Genomic DNA, 18,686 nt, shown 5'->3' on the forward strand with positions numbered 1-18,686 from the left:
CACACACGCACAAACGTTTGTACTTATATTCTTGCGAGGATACTCATGGACAAAATGCATTCCTTGGACCCTTACCCTACCCTGACCATCACAACCAAATGCCCCTCACATTGACTTTAAACTGAACCTGGGACATGAGCCTGATTTGCTACTTACTGTGGCCCTAAAGGCATCTTGAGCACTGCTGTCAGCGGCTGTCTATGAATAAACAGGAAAAAACTCAGTCAAATTAGCAGGTATCTTTAACAAATATCATAATCCATGAAACATGACAACCGTCCTTCCACCGTCGCTGCGGTCTTACACACAAAAACTTTGAACAGAAAAAGGTAGATTTTGGCATTCAACACTTTATTCACAAACTAAAACCAATCACTGTATCCACAGGTCAGTGGGTGACTGTACAGGTGTGTTAGATCAGTATCACTGGCTGCACATCATGTGTCATCAAGTCTCGCCGTGAACCCTCCATCGGTCCATTCATCCCTCCATCCTCCAATCAAAGTGCTCAGCAGTTTGTCCTTCAGTGTGTTTGTACATATATGTGTATGTGTGAGGGGGTGGAGGGAGTGCAGGTGCAGGTGTGTGTGTGTGTGTGTGTGTGTGTGTGTGTGTGTGTATGCGAGTCGGTCCAGTCTCAGGTGGTCCAGAACCGTCCGATTCTAGTGCTCGTCTTTAGAGAACACACCTAAACATTTACAAATACATTCAAACACAACCAGAAGGTTTTTCCTAGATAGTTGTTAGACAGCAAATAGCACCGCAGAGCAAATACATTTGGGGTTAAAAAAAAAAAAAAAACTATAGGCAGCAGACAGGTCAGCTGCATTCACACAGGAAGGAAGAAATCACCCCCCAAACACTTCTACACAGTTAGAAAAAAAAACAGATATTTGTGATGGAAGTTTTAAGGTGTGGTGTGCGTCCTCTCCCTGTGGATCAACAACAAGCTCTCATGGGATTTTACAGCAGAAAATGTTAAGTAAAACAATAATAAATGTGGTTTTGAAATTCAAAAATCAAACAGGAAAAACATCCACAACAGAAGAGGAAAAAGACCCAAGACAGACTGAATGAAAAAAAAAAAAAAAACACACACACAACAGAATTAGTTGTTTGTCAAACGCCTGAATTCACTCACTGAGCATGACTTTGACACCAGAGACCATCGGTAGTCACCAATAATCAGTGTTGGTTTCTTCAAAATGTTTGTGTGTTCAGTTAATGTCTGCCATCAAATACAGTTAATGTCTGCCATCAAATACACATCACGCTCCCAAACTACCTGAATTAGTGTCCTCAGGTCGCTGCCTCACGTTCTCTTTTGTCTTCGTTCGATCCAGAATCTCACTTCAATTTAATACTGTTGGGTTCTGATTTTGGATTGAAGTATGTGGATTTACACGATGTTATGGTATTTTAACAAACTTTAAATATAACTTTTTGTGTAAAAAAATAGTTTCACTGTAAAAAGTTTGATGATATTGATCATTCTGTTCATAAAAACAAAAAAACGGATGCACTGTAAGACTCCACATCTACACAGTATTAACCAGCGAACTAATGTTTTTGTGATCGCACGGTTGGTCTTAGATATGGGTTTAATTACACTGAGTGATCACACACTTCCATATTATTAGGCCATGTCTGTTGTCAGTTCTATTTATCATTTCAATGTGGACATGAACTCTCTCACTGGTGCAGACATTTAGGAGCCTGATATGACATGATGAAGAATCATGGGCCACTTGTTCTGAGGCGAAAGACAATTTAGTCAAAGTTATTAATTTGAGCAGGTAATATTGTAGCAGACAGGTCTTCTTTTGATAACTGAAGAACATCCAAAGCAAAACTCATCAAATGTGACATTATTTTCTGACATGCATTAAGGATACAACATCTTAGAGAAGGTAAACTAGATAACACAATACAAAAGAACTTGTTTTTTTTTTTACTGCCTTTTTTCTTTGTTTTTTTTTTATTTTTCAATATCACATTTATTGTGTGTGTTTGTGTAATGTCAAAATATTAAAAATAATAAAAACTGAGATGACAAAAACTTGAGAAGAATCATCATCAAACTGCAGCATGTAAATGACGTTCGACTACATGAATCAGTAAATTGAGGACAGAGAATTGAGGTTATGATTGATCAGAAATGTACTGATAAAGACGCTGACTAGGTTGCATAAGCTCCCACAGAAATATGGTACAGAGGACCTGTAGCTATTGCCTGATTGGTCTATACACTGGCCAATCAATGCAGCTACTTTTGCTCACCTGCTGATGCTGATAGTAGATAGTGACATCTTCTTACAGACCAACGAGCCTGAGGATGTTTCCAGAACATCTGTAGGTTTGCAGGTTGTAGGCAACAGCCAGTGCTCCTCTGAACCCAGTGATGTCTGGAAACCATACCGAAACTGGACGAACCTTCTCTGTTGAAAGGCATTTTGCGAAATGTAGGAAATCACAAAAGGTTGCAGAAAAACAACACTTTGTCTCTAAATGCAGTGGGATGTTTAACAGTGTCAGAGTATCTGAGGGGCAGTTTTAACACTGACAGAGATCTGATTGTGTCTAATAATTTCTTTCTTTTTTTTTAATTTTCCGGCTCATAATCAGTCGGAAAGTCACATCACACGTGTGTCGGATCAAATACAACAGGCAGAGATCATCAAAGGTTTAATTCTTCCACCTTGTTCTCACTTCCTGTGCAAATTCAGTTGTTTTTCTACAGTTATATTTTACATTTTTATAAGTTACATGTTCTAATTTAGAACTCTGGACATTTCTGACCAGTGGCTTGTTTGGGGCAAGGGAGGGAGGGAGGGAGGGAAGGAGGGAGGGAGGGAGGAGGGAGGGAGGGAGGGAGGGAGGGGGGAGAATGGACACCAGGGCTGAAAAAAAAAAAAAAAAAAAAAAACGGCTGAGAGGACGAAATAACTGGACCAAAAGGAAGAATGTGATTGGTTAACACGAGTTTAAAAATAAAATGGGATGATAGAGTAAAATGGTTTTTCCAGGGTGGCAGCTTTAACTTTAAAGAAATCTTCTCTAGTTTTTCATTCACAAAACAGCTGTGACAAGTTCTGGATGCGATGACATCATCCTGTAATCCTCTTTCTTTTGGCTGATGACACAATACAAGACTTCGAGCTCCCACAGTCTTGTATCTTTTGTTCTTTTCCTTGTTTGTTCTCTTTGATTTTTTTTTTTAATGTTCTCATCCTCGTTCTCTTCAGGGCTGCTGTGTTGCATTGTGGGTACTGTAGTCAGTCACCAAGTTAGTACAACTGTTGCTCTGTCGTCAGTAAAGCCGTTGGTCACCGTGGTAACCAACGCTCAAGTTAGTGGAAGAGAAAAAAAAGAAAAAAGAAAAGAAAAAGTAAAAATGACATCACGCTTACATCAGCAGTGATGTCACAGTGTTCGACGTGAAGTTTGTTTTCTGCTTCTGTCTCAGTCTGAGTTTAAAAACAACAAAAACAGGGCGGACAGGTCCTTTAATGTCTTTACAGACTGTTAGAGAGACTAAATATGAACATGTAAAACAAATATGGTCGCTGGGAGGTCACCTGCAGAGGAGGAGGAGGAGGAGGAGAAGGAGGAGAGTTTTTGTTCTATAAATGCTGTTTTATCTTTCTCAGATTTGACTGGTGTGATGTGGAAAACTAATCTTTCCTGTCTACCTCTCTGTCTCCTCCTCCTCCTCTTCATCACCATCACCCTCATCCTCCTCCCCCTGGAGCTGCCCTCAGAGAAGGAGAAGGGGGGAGCTGAGGAGAAGAAGGAGGGAGGGGCAGCTGATGAAGAGGTGCGTCGGGTGTTTCGTCCCAGCGTCTCCCTGAGCAGCAGGGTGGGAGGGCCAAGCGATGTCACAGGAATGGCAGAAGCTGATTGGCTGACCGGTGAGATGGGGGCATGGTTGCCAAGCGATGCCGCCACGTCGACGACCACGCCCTGCTCCTTCAGGCTGCTGTGGGCAGGGTCAGGAGCCTGCTCCAACCAATCAGGAGGCTTAGCCCTTCCAGCCGTCCCAGATTGGACCTCTGGATACACACACACACAAACAAACACAAACACGCACAACACAGAGACTATAGTTAACTTTTGAACATAGTAAAGTGTGTGTGTGTGTGTGTATGTATGTGTGTGTATGTGTATATGTTATAGTAGTTACTGTTGTTAACAGACAGACAGAGAGAACTAAGGCACATGCAGGCAGCAGAACAGACGAGCAGTGAGTGAAACAAACATGGAGACAGAAGACTCAGACATTTGGACTATAAATAAATCTACTTTACATTTATTAAAGTCACTGTGTGATTTTTCTGTGATTTAAATTATTCTTTACAAATACAAATTACTGGGTTTGTTTGCAGAAAAAGGAACAATATGTTGGTCTGTCTACCACGGTGTCTTTTTTTCTGATAAAATCAACAGTATTTTATTTCAAATATCATTAATTGAATTAATTTGGGATCCTATATTATCCTTATGATAAAGGGTTAAAAAAAACTTTTTTTTAAAGGGTTAAAAACAACATATCAAACATAATTTTTCCTTTTAAATTACATAATGAAATCCAGAAGTTTGTGTTATTATTCTTGTAAATTTCGTTGTTTTGTTTTGTTTCTATTTCTTTCTTGTTTTTTATTTTCATCTTTTTTCTTTTGATAAGACAATGACAGGAAGTTTTATGTTGTTTCAGTCTGATTTTGCACTAAAAGATTCCATAGATGGCAAAGGAGAATCAAAATAGATAGCTGGTTAGCAGCAGGAAGTACTAATAAGAAAGAGTCAGACGGTGAATCAACAAGTGATCTCTCCTCTGTCAAACAGAACAGAAAAAAATCGTCTTCCCCTGCTTTCAGTTAAATTGTTCGATGATCGTTATCATTAAAATAAAAAAGTGCTCTGAGAATTATTTAGCCTCCGTATTGTCGGATGTGCCCTGCCAAGATTTTTGAAATTTTCAAGTGGGAAATGACTCGGAAAAGGTTGGGAACCACTGAAATATAAAATACCTCATGTATGACAAACGCTTACAGCAGAAGTCTGTTCTACTTCAGCTTCTGTTTGTTCTCAAAAAATCATAACTAGGATTCATGAAAACAGAATCAATCAAGCATGATCCCATTAAATCTAAATCTGTCTTTGTGACAGGTACAGTCGCATCAGGGTCCTGATGAAAGTTAGAAAACTGTTTTAGGGGCTAGTAAGAAAAATATAACAAGTGAGAATAAGGTAACAAGTCATTTTGGCTTCAAAGGGCAATGACAAGGATAAACTGTGTTTTTAGGTTGTGTTCAGTGCTGCAGAAACAGTAAGAGACTAACTGAACAACATTGTTTGTGTCTTTACGTTTCTGTTGACCTGAAGTAGAGGAGATATTGTCTTAATTAGGGGGTGAACTGTTCCTTAAATGAGCTTTTAGAGAATATAATTCATCGTTTTGACACTTTTGCTCCTCCACAGTTCAGGTTCTGTTTCGGCCGATGTTTAAGGAGTTTTACACTATTTATTAAAATGAAATTTAATAAATACATAGTTCCAGTTCAGAGTTCCAGTTTCCAACAGAAACAAAAATATAACCTGCTGACATATAAAATGTCTGTGAGTCAGACACATCAGATCAGACTCATCAGGATCAGGTACAGTGTTGAGGCAACGAGCAGCAGCATGCAGGCTGGACCATCTACAAATAGCAGGACAAGAGGAAGACTCACAGGGTTCGAGATGATGAAGGTTTCTTGACTCTTGGCCACTTCCTCCTCTCAAACACCCTGATGCAACAAACACACACACCGTGTTACACACGCACGCACGCACACTCTCTCTCTCTCTCTCTTTGCTCCACCAACAGCAGCCCTCAGCTCCATCAGGAAGTCATGCAGCGTTCAGAGCAGGAAAACATAATGTGTGTGAACATATGTGTTTGTACCTGTAGTCATCGAAGCTGCCGTGTTCCCGCCCTCCTGCTGAAGAGAGAGTCTGATTGGTTAGCAAGCAGTGGCCACTTGTAATTTTTTTTGTGTATCCAGTGTTCAGTGACTCCTAGAAAATACAACTTGGTCCCGTAATAATTGGCCAGCTGTATGAGTTGACAACACCTGAACGCACCATTAACATGTGAACAGTGTAGAAAAGATTTTAGGACTCGGAGGTTGTGTTTTAATGATTCAGGAACAAGACAGGACCAGCTGACATGTAATGGATTAAGGTGTTATTAACAGACACACATAAAATACCCAAAATAAAACAGTCAGTGTTCTTCAACCTTTTTGATCAGTCATAACCCTGGTCTCTTTTGAAAGTTAACTCTAAATTTTACAACCAAAAAGTCAGAATGGGCAGAAGAGAAACTAAAATGAAAGGTTAAATGTGGATGTCTGAGGAAGTGGAAACTGCACTGGGACACAGTGATACCGTTTGTCCACATTGCAGGATGGCAAAGGGCTCAAATATACTTGTGATGACTTGTGTGATATCTAGAAGTGGAAATGTGTAACTGCAAATTAATCATAGTTTTATCATCTCAGTTTTTGAATTGTAGGAAACCAGAGGGACACATTGATGTTGATAAGCTAGGTGTATGGACTGTCAATGTGTGTGTGTGTGTGTGTGTGTGTGTGTGTGTGTGTGTGTGTGTGTGGGTGTGTGTGTGTCATACCCAGCTCCACTGAGCGTGTGCGAGGGTTACACTGCTTGTGTCCCCTGCAGCCTCTGAGCTCCATCAGCTGAACGTGGAGCTGATTGAGAACCATCCGATCTAAAGAGCTGACAGCATTTATCAACTGGAGAGAGAGGTGGTGTGGGGAGTTGGGGGGATGGAGAGAGAGAGAGAGCGAGAGAGAGAGAGAGCGAGAATGAGAGAATAAAACATAAAGTTTCCCAAAGGTGAAATTACCTTTCTCTTCTGTGGACTCAAACTATTTTATTGTATGTATTTAGTGTGTGTGTGTGTGTGTGTGTGTGTGTGTGTGTGTGTGTACCTGGTATGGGTCTGTGTTGAGGTCAAAGTACTCCAGGAAGCCAGTGGCAAACTCACAGAACAGGAAGTTGTGGGTCTCGTTGATGGTCCTCAGACACCAGTACGTGTTGTTGTTGGCGCTGGTGCATGCACAAAACGAACCCACTGTAACACACACAAACACACACACACACACACACACACACACACACACACATAGACTTCATCATTATAGGGCATAAAAAGCATATTAATATTATTAGTACTAACGCTTGCCTCGTAGTCTAGATCAGTGTGTGTATGTGTGTGTGTGTGTGTGTGTGTGTGTATGTGTGTGTGTGTGTGTGTGTCTTACGTGTCCAGTAGGGTGCAGTGTGCCAGTGCTGGTTGTCGTGTGTGAAGCAGGTCAGTCCAGGCATCGAACACGTGTCATTGTTCCGGATCCTCTTGATCATCTTCCTCATCTTCTTCCTCCTCTTCTGCTCCTTCAGAAGCCAAGCCTTCTTATCCCGAGCCCCTCCCTTCCTGCACACACACACACACACACACACACACACACACACACACACACACACACACACACACACACACACACAGGACATTATAAGTATGGGGAACATTCTTCTGTTTTGTCAAACTCCACATTGTAAAATCACTTTCACTGTGTTAACATCGAAAGTATCTTGTCTTTGTCTTTTCACACTAATTTTATAAGTAACTTATAATAACTAATTTCCCTCTTGCTCTCCTGTGTTTTTTGGGGTTCCTCAAGGTTCTGTTTTAGGTCCCCTTCAGTTTTCTTTGTAGAGTTTATATTTGACAATATTATCATTGGCTGGAAAATAACTGAATTTCCCCAAGGGGCAGAGTAAAGTATCTATCTATTCAGTAACACAGAGGGCTGTGAAATCAGCTGTTTCTTCATGTTTGTTGAAACTCCAGTTTGTTTACAGCAATACAGGAGTCTTCAGTCTTACAGTCTCACCTGAAGGGGTGCAGACCACCTCCTCGGAACCTCAGCTTATTCTTCAGTTTGGACTTGTACCTGAAAAACATTCAAACATCCCCAAGGATGAATATTCTTCTGCTTTTACGTCTCACACTGTGGTGTGTGAATGTCTGTTCCACTTACAGGTATTTATTGCAGTCACACTCCAGGGGGCGGGCCTTCTTCAGGTGACCTCTGACCTCTCTCAGGTTCTTTATCTTTGTCTGCAGAGTCTCAATCTGAGGGAGAGAGAGGAAAGGTTCAGTCACCAGTAAAACAGAGACCAGGTCCGTCAGTCAGTCGTTCTTTGTGTTACCTCGTGGTCTATGTGCAGCTTGTGGTCCTTCCAGGCCTGCAGAGACTGATACACTCCTGTGTCACACTTCACCGAGGCGTTAGACAGAATCGAACATCTGCAGGAAAACAACAGCAAACACTTAACAACAGTTGTAATTAGATAGGAGGAACGCCAAATGTACAAATGAGTGACGGCAGCAGCAGCAGCAGCTTTGACTGACTTTGTTACTTTAGTTTTCCTGTTATAACAATAAGGAAACAATGTTCTGAAGACAGTTTTATTTAACTGAGTTGAGATAAAATTCCCTTGAAATTTTTTTTTATTTAAATAGAATATGATCGAACAGTTAGCTATGAATCTGAATAACAGGAGGTGATTAGCACATACACACACACACACACACACAAGCATAACCCACCTGTGTGTGACTTTGATGGAGTTGGGTGGGGCCACGACACTGGGAGCTCCTCCCATCCCGCTGAACTCGTCCTCGGACTCGTCAGGCATGCCCACCAGGCTGTGGTTACCGGGGTAACTGTTCATCATGGATGTGGAGCGGCTGTAACGGTTTCTGGAGTAACTCTTCAGGGCTTTGAACTCTGTGAGACGCATGCACACGCACACGCACGAGCGCACACACACACACACACAAACACAAACACACACACACACAGACAGACAGACAGACAGACAGTAGCTCAGCAACAACACACCATCATCACTGATTGACACAACAAACACTTATCTGTGTGTCACTGCTTCTGTTTCCTGTGAATGAGAAACAGAAGTTTCCTCACTGAGACTGAACCTCTCATATTTCCATCAGCACCAAGTTGATGTAGTTCTGACCTGTGACACTAGAGGGCAGCATCACACAGTAAACCAGTGGAGCAGACTGACTCCCCTGCTTTGAAACATGGTTTTTTGACTTTTTTTCCACTTAAACTCTCTTATTCTTTATTTTTCTTACTTTCTTTCTTGTTCTTTATTTTCTTTTTTCTTTTTTTCCCCAAAAACTTTTTTCACTTGCCTTTCACAGCTTCCGTAGAAAATCACTCCACCAATCAGAGAAAAACACTGGTTCAAAATAACAGGATCGAATTAAGAACCAACTTTGTCCAAGAAATTACGTCTTTTGTCCCTGCTGCCCCCTGCTGAACTGAACCAGTAACACTCACTCTTCTTGGAGAAGAACGGCTTCTTGTTGAACGGCCTCATCATGGTGGGCCGCAGGTTCAGAGGTCGGAGGTCGCGTAGGTCGCAGTCACAGCCATCTGAGTTGCGATGGTACAGCTGGGACTTGATGCTGATAGGATGCTGGTGATCGGCCACGCCCCTCTGGAAGTTCTTTGCCCCTCCCCCTTCGTTCTTACATTTGAAGAGTCGTAGTTTACCTGTGGCGTCCTCCACACACTGCCACTTCTACACACACACACACACACGCACGCACACACATACACACACAGATTGATTTCATGTCAATCAGCAGGCTAATTCATAGGTAAATCTGAGTGTAATGATGCCAAATTATAAGTATATTTTTCCTGATTTTCATTATAAAAAGTCAAATAACCTCCAAATGGGAAAGAGGCAAGTTGAAAGAAAACCCCAGAATAAAGTCAAATAGATGAACAAACGTCTTTTTCATCCTCTTTAAATCAAACCAGAGAACTCAGCAGTCATGACTGGTATAATAAATAGCTGACATTTTTGGGATTAATGGTTTTCTCTCCACAGTGCACTGTACAAAATCCTCCTCCCAGTTCCCAGTAATAAAAACCTGCTGCAGTCCAGGATTTTAAACACAGATGTTTGTGTGTCTGTGTGTTGGTGTCATGCGTTCTGATACAAGGATACCTCATTAACGTCACCACACAACTGTCATAGCTAAATGCCAAAGTCTGACCTGTTATGTAACTGTAAATAAAAATCACATTTTCAGCTGCAGCTGTGACTTTCAGTTACACAGTCACACAGCTGACTCACACTTCAGCTGTGTTGTTAAAACATCTCCAGAATAAGTCTGAAGGAATCAGAGTGGCTCTGTTCTTTGTCCCTCAGTCAAAGAGCAGAGCCTTGTTCAGCAGGTGGAGCCTCGAGTGCAAATCGCCGTGACAACGTCTGAACATTTCCAACAACAATCAGGAAGTGAACTACATCATTAGAAAAAACAAGCAAAAAAACAAACAAAAAACAACAAGACTGGTATTCAGAGCACATACTTCTGCCAAGGCCAATCAATCTAACATAGGTCTGTCTGATCCAGATCCAGATTATTATCTGGATCTGGATCATCATCTGGATCGGCACCAAATTGTTAAAACTCATAGAGCTCAACACCATCAATATGTCTGACTATTTAAATCAAGATACAAACATCACTTCCTGAGAAACTGACGAAAGTGTTACAACATCTGTAGAGAGGAGCATCCACCCAACAGCCAATCAGCTCTAAGTACAGCACTGATGGTTTGGTTTAATTGTGGGAGGCTACATGTGTTGTTCTTGTGTTGTGTTGTCACTGTGCAGTTGTTCATTAGCAGGAGCTGAATGAATTTCTACTGTTGCACTTAGTCACTCGCTGTTATTTAACAGTGACAAATGCGCAAATTGTTAATTACACACACACACACACACACACACGGTTTTCTACAGGCTGTTTATCAGAGCGATCCAGCAGCCGACAGACTCTGTTGCTAAGAGACTAATCAACTGGCTAAAGGGATTTTTCAACAAGTGTAATTAACCTCAAACAAGCATGAACTCACACACATACACACATAAACACACACACACACACACACACACACACACACACACACACAACTCTCTATATGTCTGGGAGAGAGTTTCTGTTATGTGGCTCCATCTTGATTCTCTCCCCGTCTTTTCTCTGTGATTCGCCGGCGTTCGGTCCATTGTGTTCTGTTCTCTATGTGTCATTACTGCTGTTATTGTATCTGTCTGGTTTGTGGAGATGTCATCTGGTTTTCATCTCTCTGACAGAAGTCTCCAATGTTCTACTCTGTTTCCTTTAAGTCTCTGTTTGTTTACCACAGCAGCAGCCGTCGCACTTTTCCTACGTTTAGTCCAAAAAAAGCTTTTTATTCTGCAAAAACAAAAGTCTGTGTAGGAAAATCTCAGCTACAATGTGCCTTTTTTTAACGTTGGAAAACTGTGTGAAAGTAAAGTTGTTGTTGTCGTTGTTGTTGTCACTTATCTTTATTGATTTTGAACATTGTACATTAAGATGGTCCACAATCTCCGGGAGTACAGGAATCCTTTTGTGAATTGTGTCGGAAATTGTGTCAATTATTTCTTTCGAAAAATCCTATATATATTTGCACCTCCACATGCAGTGGAATACTGTACCTTTCTCTGTTCTACATTTTATACAACTGTCTGAGATATTTTTTCTTTTCTGGAATCACGTACGACCGCATAAGCCAATCATATTGGATCAATTTAGATCTACTATTAATAGATGACTTTTGTGCTTGAAGACGAGCCTTTTCCCATTTTTATTCTGTAAAATCTGTCTGAAGAACCTCTATCTGTACCACTCCTTTATAATTTGAGGATTCTGTAGACACTTAGTAATTTCCAATAAATTATTGAGATCGTTCCTTTAGCACAGGGGTCTGATGTTGCCAGTCCCTCAATAATACTGAAAGCTGGACATTGATCTGACATAGAGTCCTAGAGCGAATTAAACTTCTTATCTGGAAATATTTGAACAAATGAGCTTGTGGGATCCTACATTTTTCTCTAAGATTTTCAAAGGACATAATGTTGTTATCTCTATAAAGGTCTGAGGTCTTATGCAAACCCTTCTGGGCCCAGAGTCTGAATCCAGGGTCGGCTTTTCCTGGTGTAAACATTGTGTTACCCCACATGGGAGAAAATTGTGAATTGCTGTTGTCCGTAAAGTAAAGTGTGAGTAGGAGCATCAGGAGTAAAGTAAAGTAGTACACCTGGGAGTGACTGTACCTGTCCAGTCTGCTGACAGGGCGTCTGGTACTCGGCTCTCTGACACAGGTCTTTTACTCGTTGGTGTTTGGGCAGGAAGTTCTCCTCCTGTGACACTTCCTTTCCCTCGACGCGCTGGTGGAGCAGCTTCCTGGTAACGGACCAAACACAGGCGGGTTGGACATTTCTGTTTCTGGTGTGGTTTTTTTTTTTTGGGTGTTGTGTGCTGCACTCATTGTAAGGCCTTCTGTTTATTTCTCAACAAGACTGATTACAACTTATTTTTATAATAAACAACATGTTTTGTTTTGTCCCTATCAGTAATATACCAGTGATAACACTGTGCTCAGTGAGTTAATAGCTGAGATCTGTGAGCATGGCAACGTCACAAAGAAGAAGACGTGCAGTCACATGATCCGGTTAGAAACAAACTTATTCAGAATATAAAACAAAGGTAAAACGTAAAATTATGACCTGAACTCTCAGTCAGTCTGATGAGACTGTCTCCTTCAGCTCCCTGTGCAGTGAGGGTTTATTACCAACAGTTCAGGTGTTCCCACGTTCAGTTTTACCTCCAGGTAAAATGGTGTAATCTGGATAAACTCATCTGACCTCACAATAATCTATTTATTTATTTATTCATGTATGTTAATGTGACAGAACAGTGTCCACCAATAGCACAGAAAAAAACCCAACCATATTTAGTATTTACAGACGCTGGCTGGTTCCAGTAAACCTTGTTTTGTTACTTTCCCTGTGACCACCCCACAGACTAAAAACCTGCTCAGAATGAATGTGTAGTCTGGATTTGGGACACATCATTAGTCTTTTCTATTAGTTCTGCAAACATTTGAAAAAAAAAACATTGAAATCATGCAACCATGAAAAAAACAAACAAACAGAAATAACACATTACAGAGAGCTGGAGGTTTAGAATTGTTCTGGAACCACTGGGTTATAGTTTGATTTATGTGCTCACTGATTGGCTGAGAGGGTTTATTTTCACCTGCATGGCAGTGAAGCACTGACCTTATTAATGGTCAGTTAGTTAGTAATATTTACTATAAGTGATACTATGTGAGAGTTATGTGTTATATGACTGTAGTATGTGTTGCAGTACAGCAGCTGTATCAGTGATGATCAAGTGATGATGGAGTATTTACCCTCTCTCCACCAGAAACGAGTCTCTCCACACCTTCGGCTTCTTATTTACTTGAAACCTGTAGAAGAAGAAGAAAACAGCAGAAAGTTCAGTGATTATTCCTTATTTTATTTTTTTTTTTTTTTAGCAACAACCAACACTGTCGCCACCTCCACCTCTGTCCGTCCTCTCTTTATTTTTACCTTTTTCTGTTTAGAATCAACTCCAGGAACACAACAGGAAACAGAGCTGTTTAGTTTTAGAGCTAAATGAGCTAAATGACGAACAGGCTTCTCTTCCTGCCACATGTACAAAGGTCACTTCAGTTCAAATAAAAAATTACACACATTTATATTGTATTCATAACGCAATGCCTCTCTTAATGACTGTCTCCATCTGGTTTCTATTCTGAGGTGTTTGTGACTTTAACTATGAGGGATAATATTTAGATTTTCCTGCCGCAGCTAAAACAGCAGCAGCGGGAGGAACAGTGGACCGCTGGACGTTTCCACTCATCGATCTGCAGAATAAACTTTAAAACTGTCATGGAAAAACAAACATTGTTGAATTTAGTCAGTGCAACCAAGATTGACACACAATGAAAATAAAATAAATGTAATTAAAATGTATGTATTTTTTCACCCACACAACTAAATGAGGTTTGAATGATCCTGAAGAGAGACTGTCACTTCCTCTTTCTTCAGCTGGACTTTGAGCTGCAACTAACGATTATTTTAATTATCGATTAATCTGCCAATTATCCTCTGACTTAATTGATTAAATATTTGGATTATGGTGACGCCAAAACCAAAACACATTCAGGTTTTTTATCACGTCAGACGTGAAAAAGCTGCAAACTCTCACATGTCACAAGCTGGGACCATCAATCAATCTGATTAGTATTCTGTAGATCAACTTACTGATTAATTAACCAATCACTGCAGCTGAATATAAGATGATAATAAAGTGATAAATGTGTCGCAGTTGTCTTAATAAGGTGGAACAATATGTGCGTTTTACCTCTGAGTCTTTAATCTGCCACCTTTTGATTCAGAAATGTAACATGTAGCAATAATACAATGTAAAACACGACATTACAACTAAAAGACCTGCATTCAAAATATTACTTAAGTCCATAACTATTAACAGAAAAATGTACTTAAAATATAGAAAGTAAAGTGCTTATTATGCAGCTTTAACACTGTTGCTACTGATGCATTAAATTAAAGTTGGGTCCAGGGACCCCCAGGGGTTCCTGACAGGGTGTCTTTGGTTCCCCAGGAAAAAGGGGAATAATTTATTTTCGCTATAATTCCATCCATAATTAGCACAATGACAGAATGTATGACTATTGTGGTCATGGGTTTAAACTGTTTCTGTAATAAAACATCTAAAAGCAAAAATCTTATCACTGGGTCTGTGGTCCGATTAGTAAAAAAGTTTGAGAACCACTACAGCTGCTTTAGGTTTAACAGGTACTAACTACTCGTACTCTTCAGTAGTTTAATCAGTAATAAAGCTTCACATGACACATGACTGTGATCAGGTACAGGAGTTTGTGTGTAAAGTTTTAGAGCTCCTGCTCATACTCCTCAGTCCAGATCTGATCCACATGTTTTTCTGAACAGAATCAGTCCTCTGTCCTTCCTGGTTCTTATTCTGAATTAATGTCGGCTCAGTCTAATCAGTCCTTCAGCTTCTGTCTCTGTTCCCCATGAAGATGAATTCCTCTGTACTTCAGGAGAACAGATGCTGTACAGTCCCTCGCTGCACTTGAGAGAACGAGGAGTCGATTCACACTTGTTCAAACAGCCGGGAAGCAGGGATCCTCCTGACAGAGACTTCACAACTCTGCAGAGCTCAGAGCTCAGCATCTAAAAGTTTGTTTGGGGTTTAAAGAGAGAGACACGGCTCCATAGAGTTTGTGTTTGAGTTTAAACTCGGCGTGATAAAAGCCTGAAAAGACGCCTAGATCAAACATGTTCTAAAGGACCAAGTTGGCACAGCATGAGACCTTTGTTCACACAGACTCGACGGCATCACAGAGTCTGTTCGACTGTAGAAGGAAACTTGTTTCATCTTTAACCTAAAGATCTTCATCTCTGAGCCTTTGTGCTCCTGAAAACATCAGAATCTTACTTTTTTAATCAATATTTGATTATTTAGTCTGTAGGATCATGTCTTCATTATGTTTAATAATTATATACTAATTGTTCCTTTAAAGCTCTGCATCAGTTATCTGCACAGAAACTAAGACAGTCCAGTTACTGAACTGAATTCTTCTTCCTCTTCACTTAAATCTCGCCTTCATAAAACCATGAACGCTTTGTCTGGAAGTCTGGCTCCATTTAATTAAGTTTGACAACACAAACAAACAAAGTGAAAAAAAAAAAATGTTACTAACAAGGTCAAGAATTAACTAAACTTCGTCAGTATCTGTGAACATCGTCTAGTTTTATTTGAGGAAAATAAAATCAGATTTCTGTTTGTTTCACAGTTAATCAACCATAACCGCAGGTCTTTGTCAGTTTGTCAATATGGTGACTTTATGTTGAAATTAAATAACATTTTCGCCTCTTTTTTTCATCATTGATATTATATTAAGATACAAGTCTGTCTCGCTCATGAGGAAGGGTGGGATGGAGCGGGGGATCAGGAGGATCAGGGCAGCGTCAGGCGTAAAGCTGCCGTTGTACTGGACCATTGTGGGGAAGAGGTGAAGTTTTTGATTTACCAGTCGATCTTCTAGTTAGGATGCCTCCTGAGTGCCTTCCTTTGGAGGTCTTCCAGGCACGTCCAACTGTTTATACAATATATCTCATCTGGCCTGGGAACACTGGGATGTTTGGGCTACCTTGCTTGGCCTGCTGCCACCGCAACCCGACGCCCGGATTAAGCGATTGAAAATGGATGGATGGATGGACGAATGGATGGATTATACAGAGATTTAATCACAGGTTTTGCGATTCAAGTTTCATCTAGTCACCGTCTCGTCATTCGTCTCACTTCAAAAAATACAGTTCGTCGAATATAATGTTCCATAAAGGATGATGTTGGTGTAATCAACCAAACCAACCATGTGTTAGCCCACCTATCAACTCTTTCTGAGTTCCCGCCTCAGTCTGTGGCTCTGAGCTTTGAGTTCATTGGTTCCTGCTGAAGACATAAATCTTTAAAAACACTTCACAGATATAGAAAAAAAGACTTTTCCTTTGACCGTGTCCTGGTGCGAAAATCCTTTTCGCAGAAGTTCTGGGTTTGGCGGCCCGTTGAATCGTTACCTTGTTTGCTCTGACTTCCTGACCTTTACCTTCGTTGACACTTTGATCATAATAAATATTAATAGAAAATATGTATCCCTTCAGGCGAAGCAGATGGCTCTTTGTGTTTGTGAGCTGCGGCGCGCCCAGGTGTTTAAATGAGGTCGTTACAGCTGAGCGACGGCCTGCTGCTCCAGCCCTCTGCAGCAGGATGATTTACATACGGGTGGTGTTTCCTGTTTGCTTCACTGAGTCTCTTTTCTCCTCTGACCTTTGTCTTCAACAAGCTGTTTATCACATCACTCTGTGGACTCTGTCATGAGCGAGACGCCCCCTTCTTTTACTGGAGCAATGCCGCAAAAAGTAACCGCGAACCCTTCACAAGTAAATTCAACAAACCAAGTAGCACAATGTAAAGAACCTATTTTACAAGTTAAAGCGCAACTTTCTTCTTTTGTGTTTTTTTCAGGCAAGTTTCTTATAGCCTTCATAGAACATTCAAAGAACCACATGTGTCTCCACTCAGGAAAGTTACAGGACCTAAATTACAATTTTAAAAAATCAGTATGAGGAACTTTATTATTTACCTGTTGAGCATTTTAACGTTCCACAACTATAAATTCCTTGCAGACCTGTTAGCTTTTCGGAATCATTTCACTAAATGAGTTCAAGTATCTCTGGAGACTTTGGAGACTATGGAGACCATTTTTGCAAGTTTCTCATTTTTCATAACCTTGTGAGGCAGCTGGATTTCTCCTTCTCAGGAAACCAGTAACACCTACAGTGGACGAATGGATTGACCTCATTAATGAAATCTTTAGGATGGGTAGAATTACCTATTTATTATTTTTATATTAGGTTGCAATAGGACAACTTTATGAAAATATGGGAAAGATGGATACATCACACCTGTACATCCATCATTTGCCTTCAGGAAAACCAGTGAAAGAACTGAGCTGATGGTTTGTTTTATTTTCTAAATGTTCGACTTTTCAGTTGTATGGAAAACTTAAAGGCTAAATAGGCTTCTAATGTTCTTATCTGTGTGTGCGTATGAATTTGTGTTAATGTCGGTGTGTGCGTGTGTGTGTGTGTGTGTGTGTGTGTGTGTACCTGTTGGCAGGTTTGTCAGTGTCCAGTAGAGCCAGTATTGACTTCCCGTCCATATCTGGAGGAGTGTCGAGGCCGGCGATGTCCAGAATGGTCGGAGCCAGATCGATGTTCAGGACCATGTGAGGGTTACTGACACACACACACACAAAATAAACAGGACTGTTTATCTACAGCTCCACTGGCCTCATGATTAATTATTGTCCAGCCAGTTTTTCTCTTTGTCTCTAAACTCTGTGAGAAACAAAAAGAAACTCACACCACACCACAAACACACCCGTGATAATTATAGTTTAAACATTTGAAAGTGATTTAATGAATTAAAGCCGGATGAGCCAATCGAGCTGCAGCACATGGAGAGTGTCAGGTTATGACACCAGGTGCCTGGCAGCAGGTTTACACCGAAGTTTATTGTGAAAACTGGGTGTTAAATATTTCATATTTTGATAATGTGTGCAGTGTAGCAACACAGCTCTGCGATCTCATGATCACCTCGTGCAACAGCTCTGGCTGTGGTAATCTACTTTACCGGGAATAAACACGCACACAGTCACACAGTCACACACACACACACACACACACACACACACACACACACAGTCACAGTCCCAGAAGTAACTGTTGGTTAGGTGTTTCTGCTCTGTGATTTGTTGCAGCTGCTTCTCTGATCCACAGACGTGTTTTTATTGTCACTGATCTGGTTTCCTAAAGCTGCAGTCCACAACTCTGACATATTTTCACCCCACAAATTTATTATGGGCAACGTGATCAACTGCTTCCACATCCATCAGTCACAGAGTAACATGGTGATTCATGTGTTGTGGTGTTTGTCCAGCGCTCCCTCTCTTTTAGCTTTGTGTTTGGTCTCCACCATCTGGCTCTTCACTATGTTCACCAGCTGCTCTCTGACAGTGTCTGTCTATCTGCTGTTTGCTGAAGTGACC

The 18,686-nt window shown here is 40.8% G+C and overlaps 1 protein-coding gene across 5 annotated transcripts in view; it reads right to left on the reverse strand.

Moving 5' to 3' along the window:
• Positions 1–330: 330 nt before the first annotated feature.
• The window catches only part of LOC130174463 (extracellular sulfatase Sulf-2-like), a 73,085-nt gene continuing 54,729 nt past the window's right edge, over positions 331–18,686 (reverse strand). For 2 of the 5 annotated variants that reach the window (XM_056384288.1, XM_056384290.1), the window contains 14 exons: positions 17,746–17,874; positions 13,395–13,451; positions 12,253–12,382; positions 9,441–9,684; positions 8,681–8,861; positions 8,281–8,377; positions 8,109–8,203; positions 7,962–8,021; positions 7,332–7,501; positions 6,999–7,141; positions 6,677–6,800; positions 5,948–5,984; positions 5,733–5,789; positions 331–4,052 (listed from right to left, as the gene is read on the reverse strand). In XM_056384288.1, coding sequence (XP_056240263.1) covers positions 4,022–4,052; positions 5,733–5,789; positions 5,948–5,984; positions 6,677–6,800; positions 6,999–7,141; positions 7,332–7,501; positions 7,962–8,021; positions 8,109–8,203; positions 8,281–8,377; positions 8,681–8,861; positions 9,441–9,684; positions 12,253–12,382; positions 13,395–13,451; positions 17,746–17,874 — 1,555 coding nt within the window. In that variant the 3' untranslated portion in view covers positions 331–4,021. The remainder of the gene's footprint in view (positions 4,053–5,732; positions 5,790–5,947; positions 5,985–6,676; positions 6,801–6,998; positions 7,142–7,331; positions 7,502–7,961; positions 8,022–8,108; positions 8,204–8,280; positions 8,378–8,680; positions 8,862–9,440; positions 9,685–12,252; positions 12,383–13,394; positions 13,452–17,745; positions 17,875–18,686) is intronic. The other 3 variants (XM_056384291.1, XM_056384293.1, XM_056384292.1) reach the window with 3 other exon arrangements.

The sequence above is a fragment of the Seriola aureovittata genome, chromosome 9, assembly GCF_021018895.1.
Source record: "Seriola aureovittata isolate HTS-2021-v1 ecotype China chromosome 9, ASM2101889v1, whole genome shotgun sequence".
Taxonomy (NCBI): Eukaryota; Metazoa; Chordata; class Actinopteri; order Carangiformes; family Carangidae; genus Seriola; species Seriola aureovittata.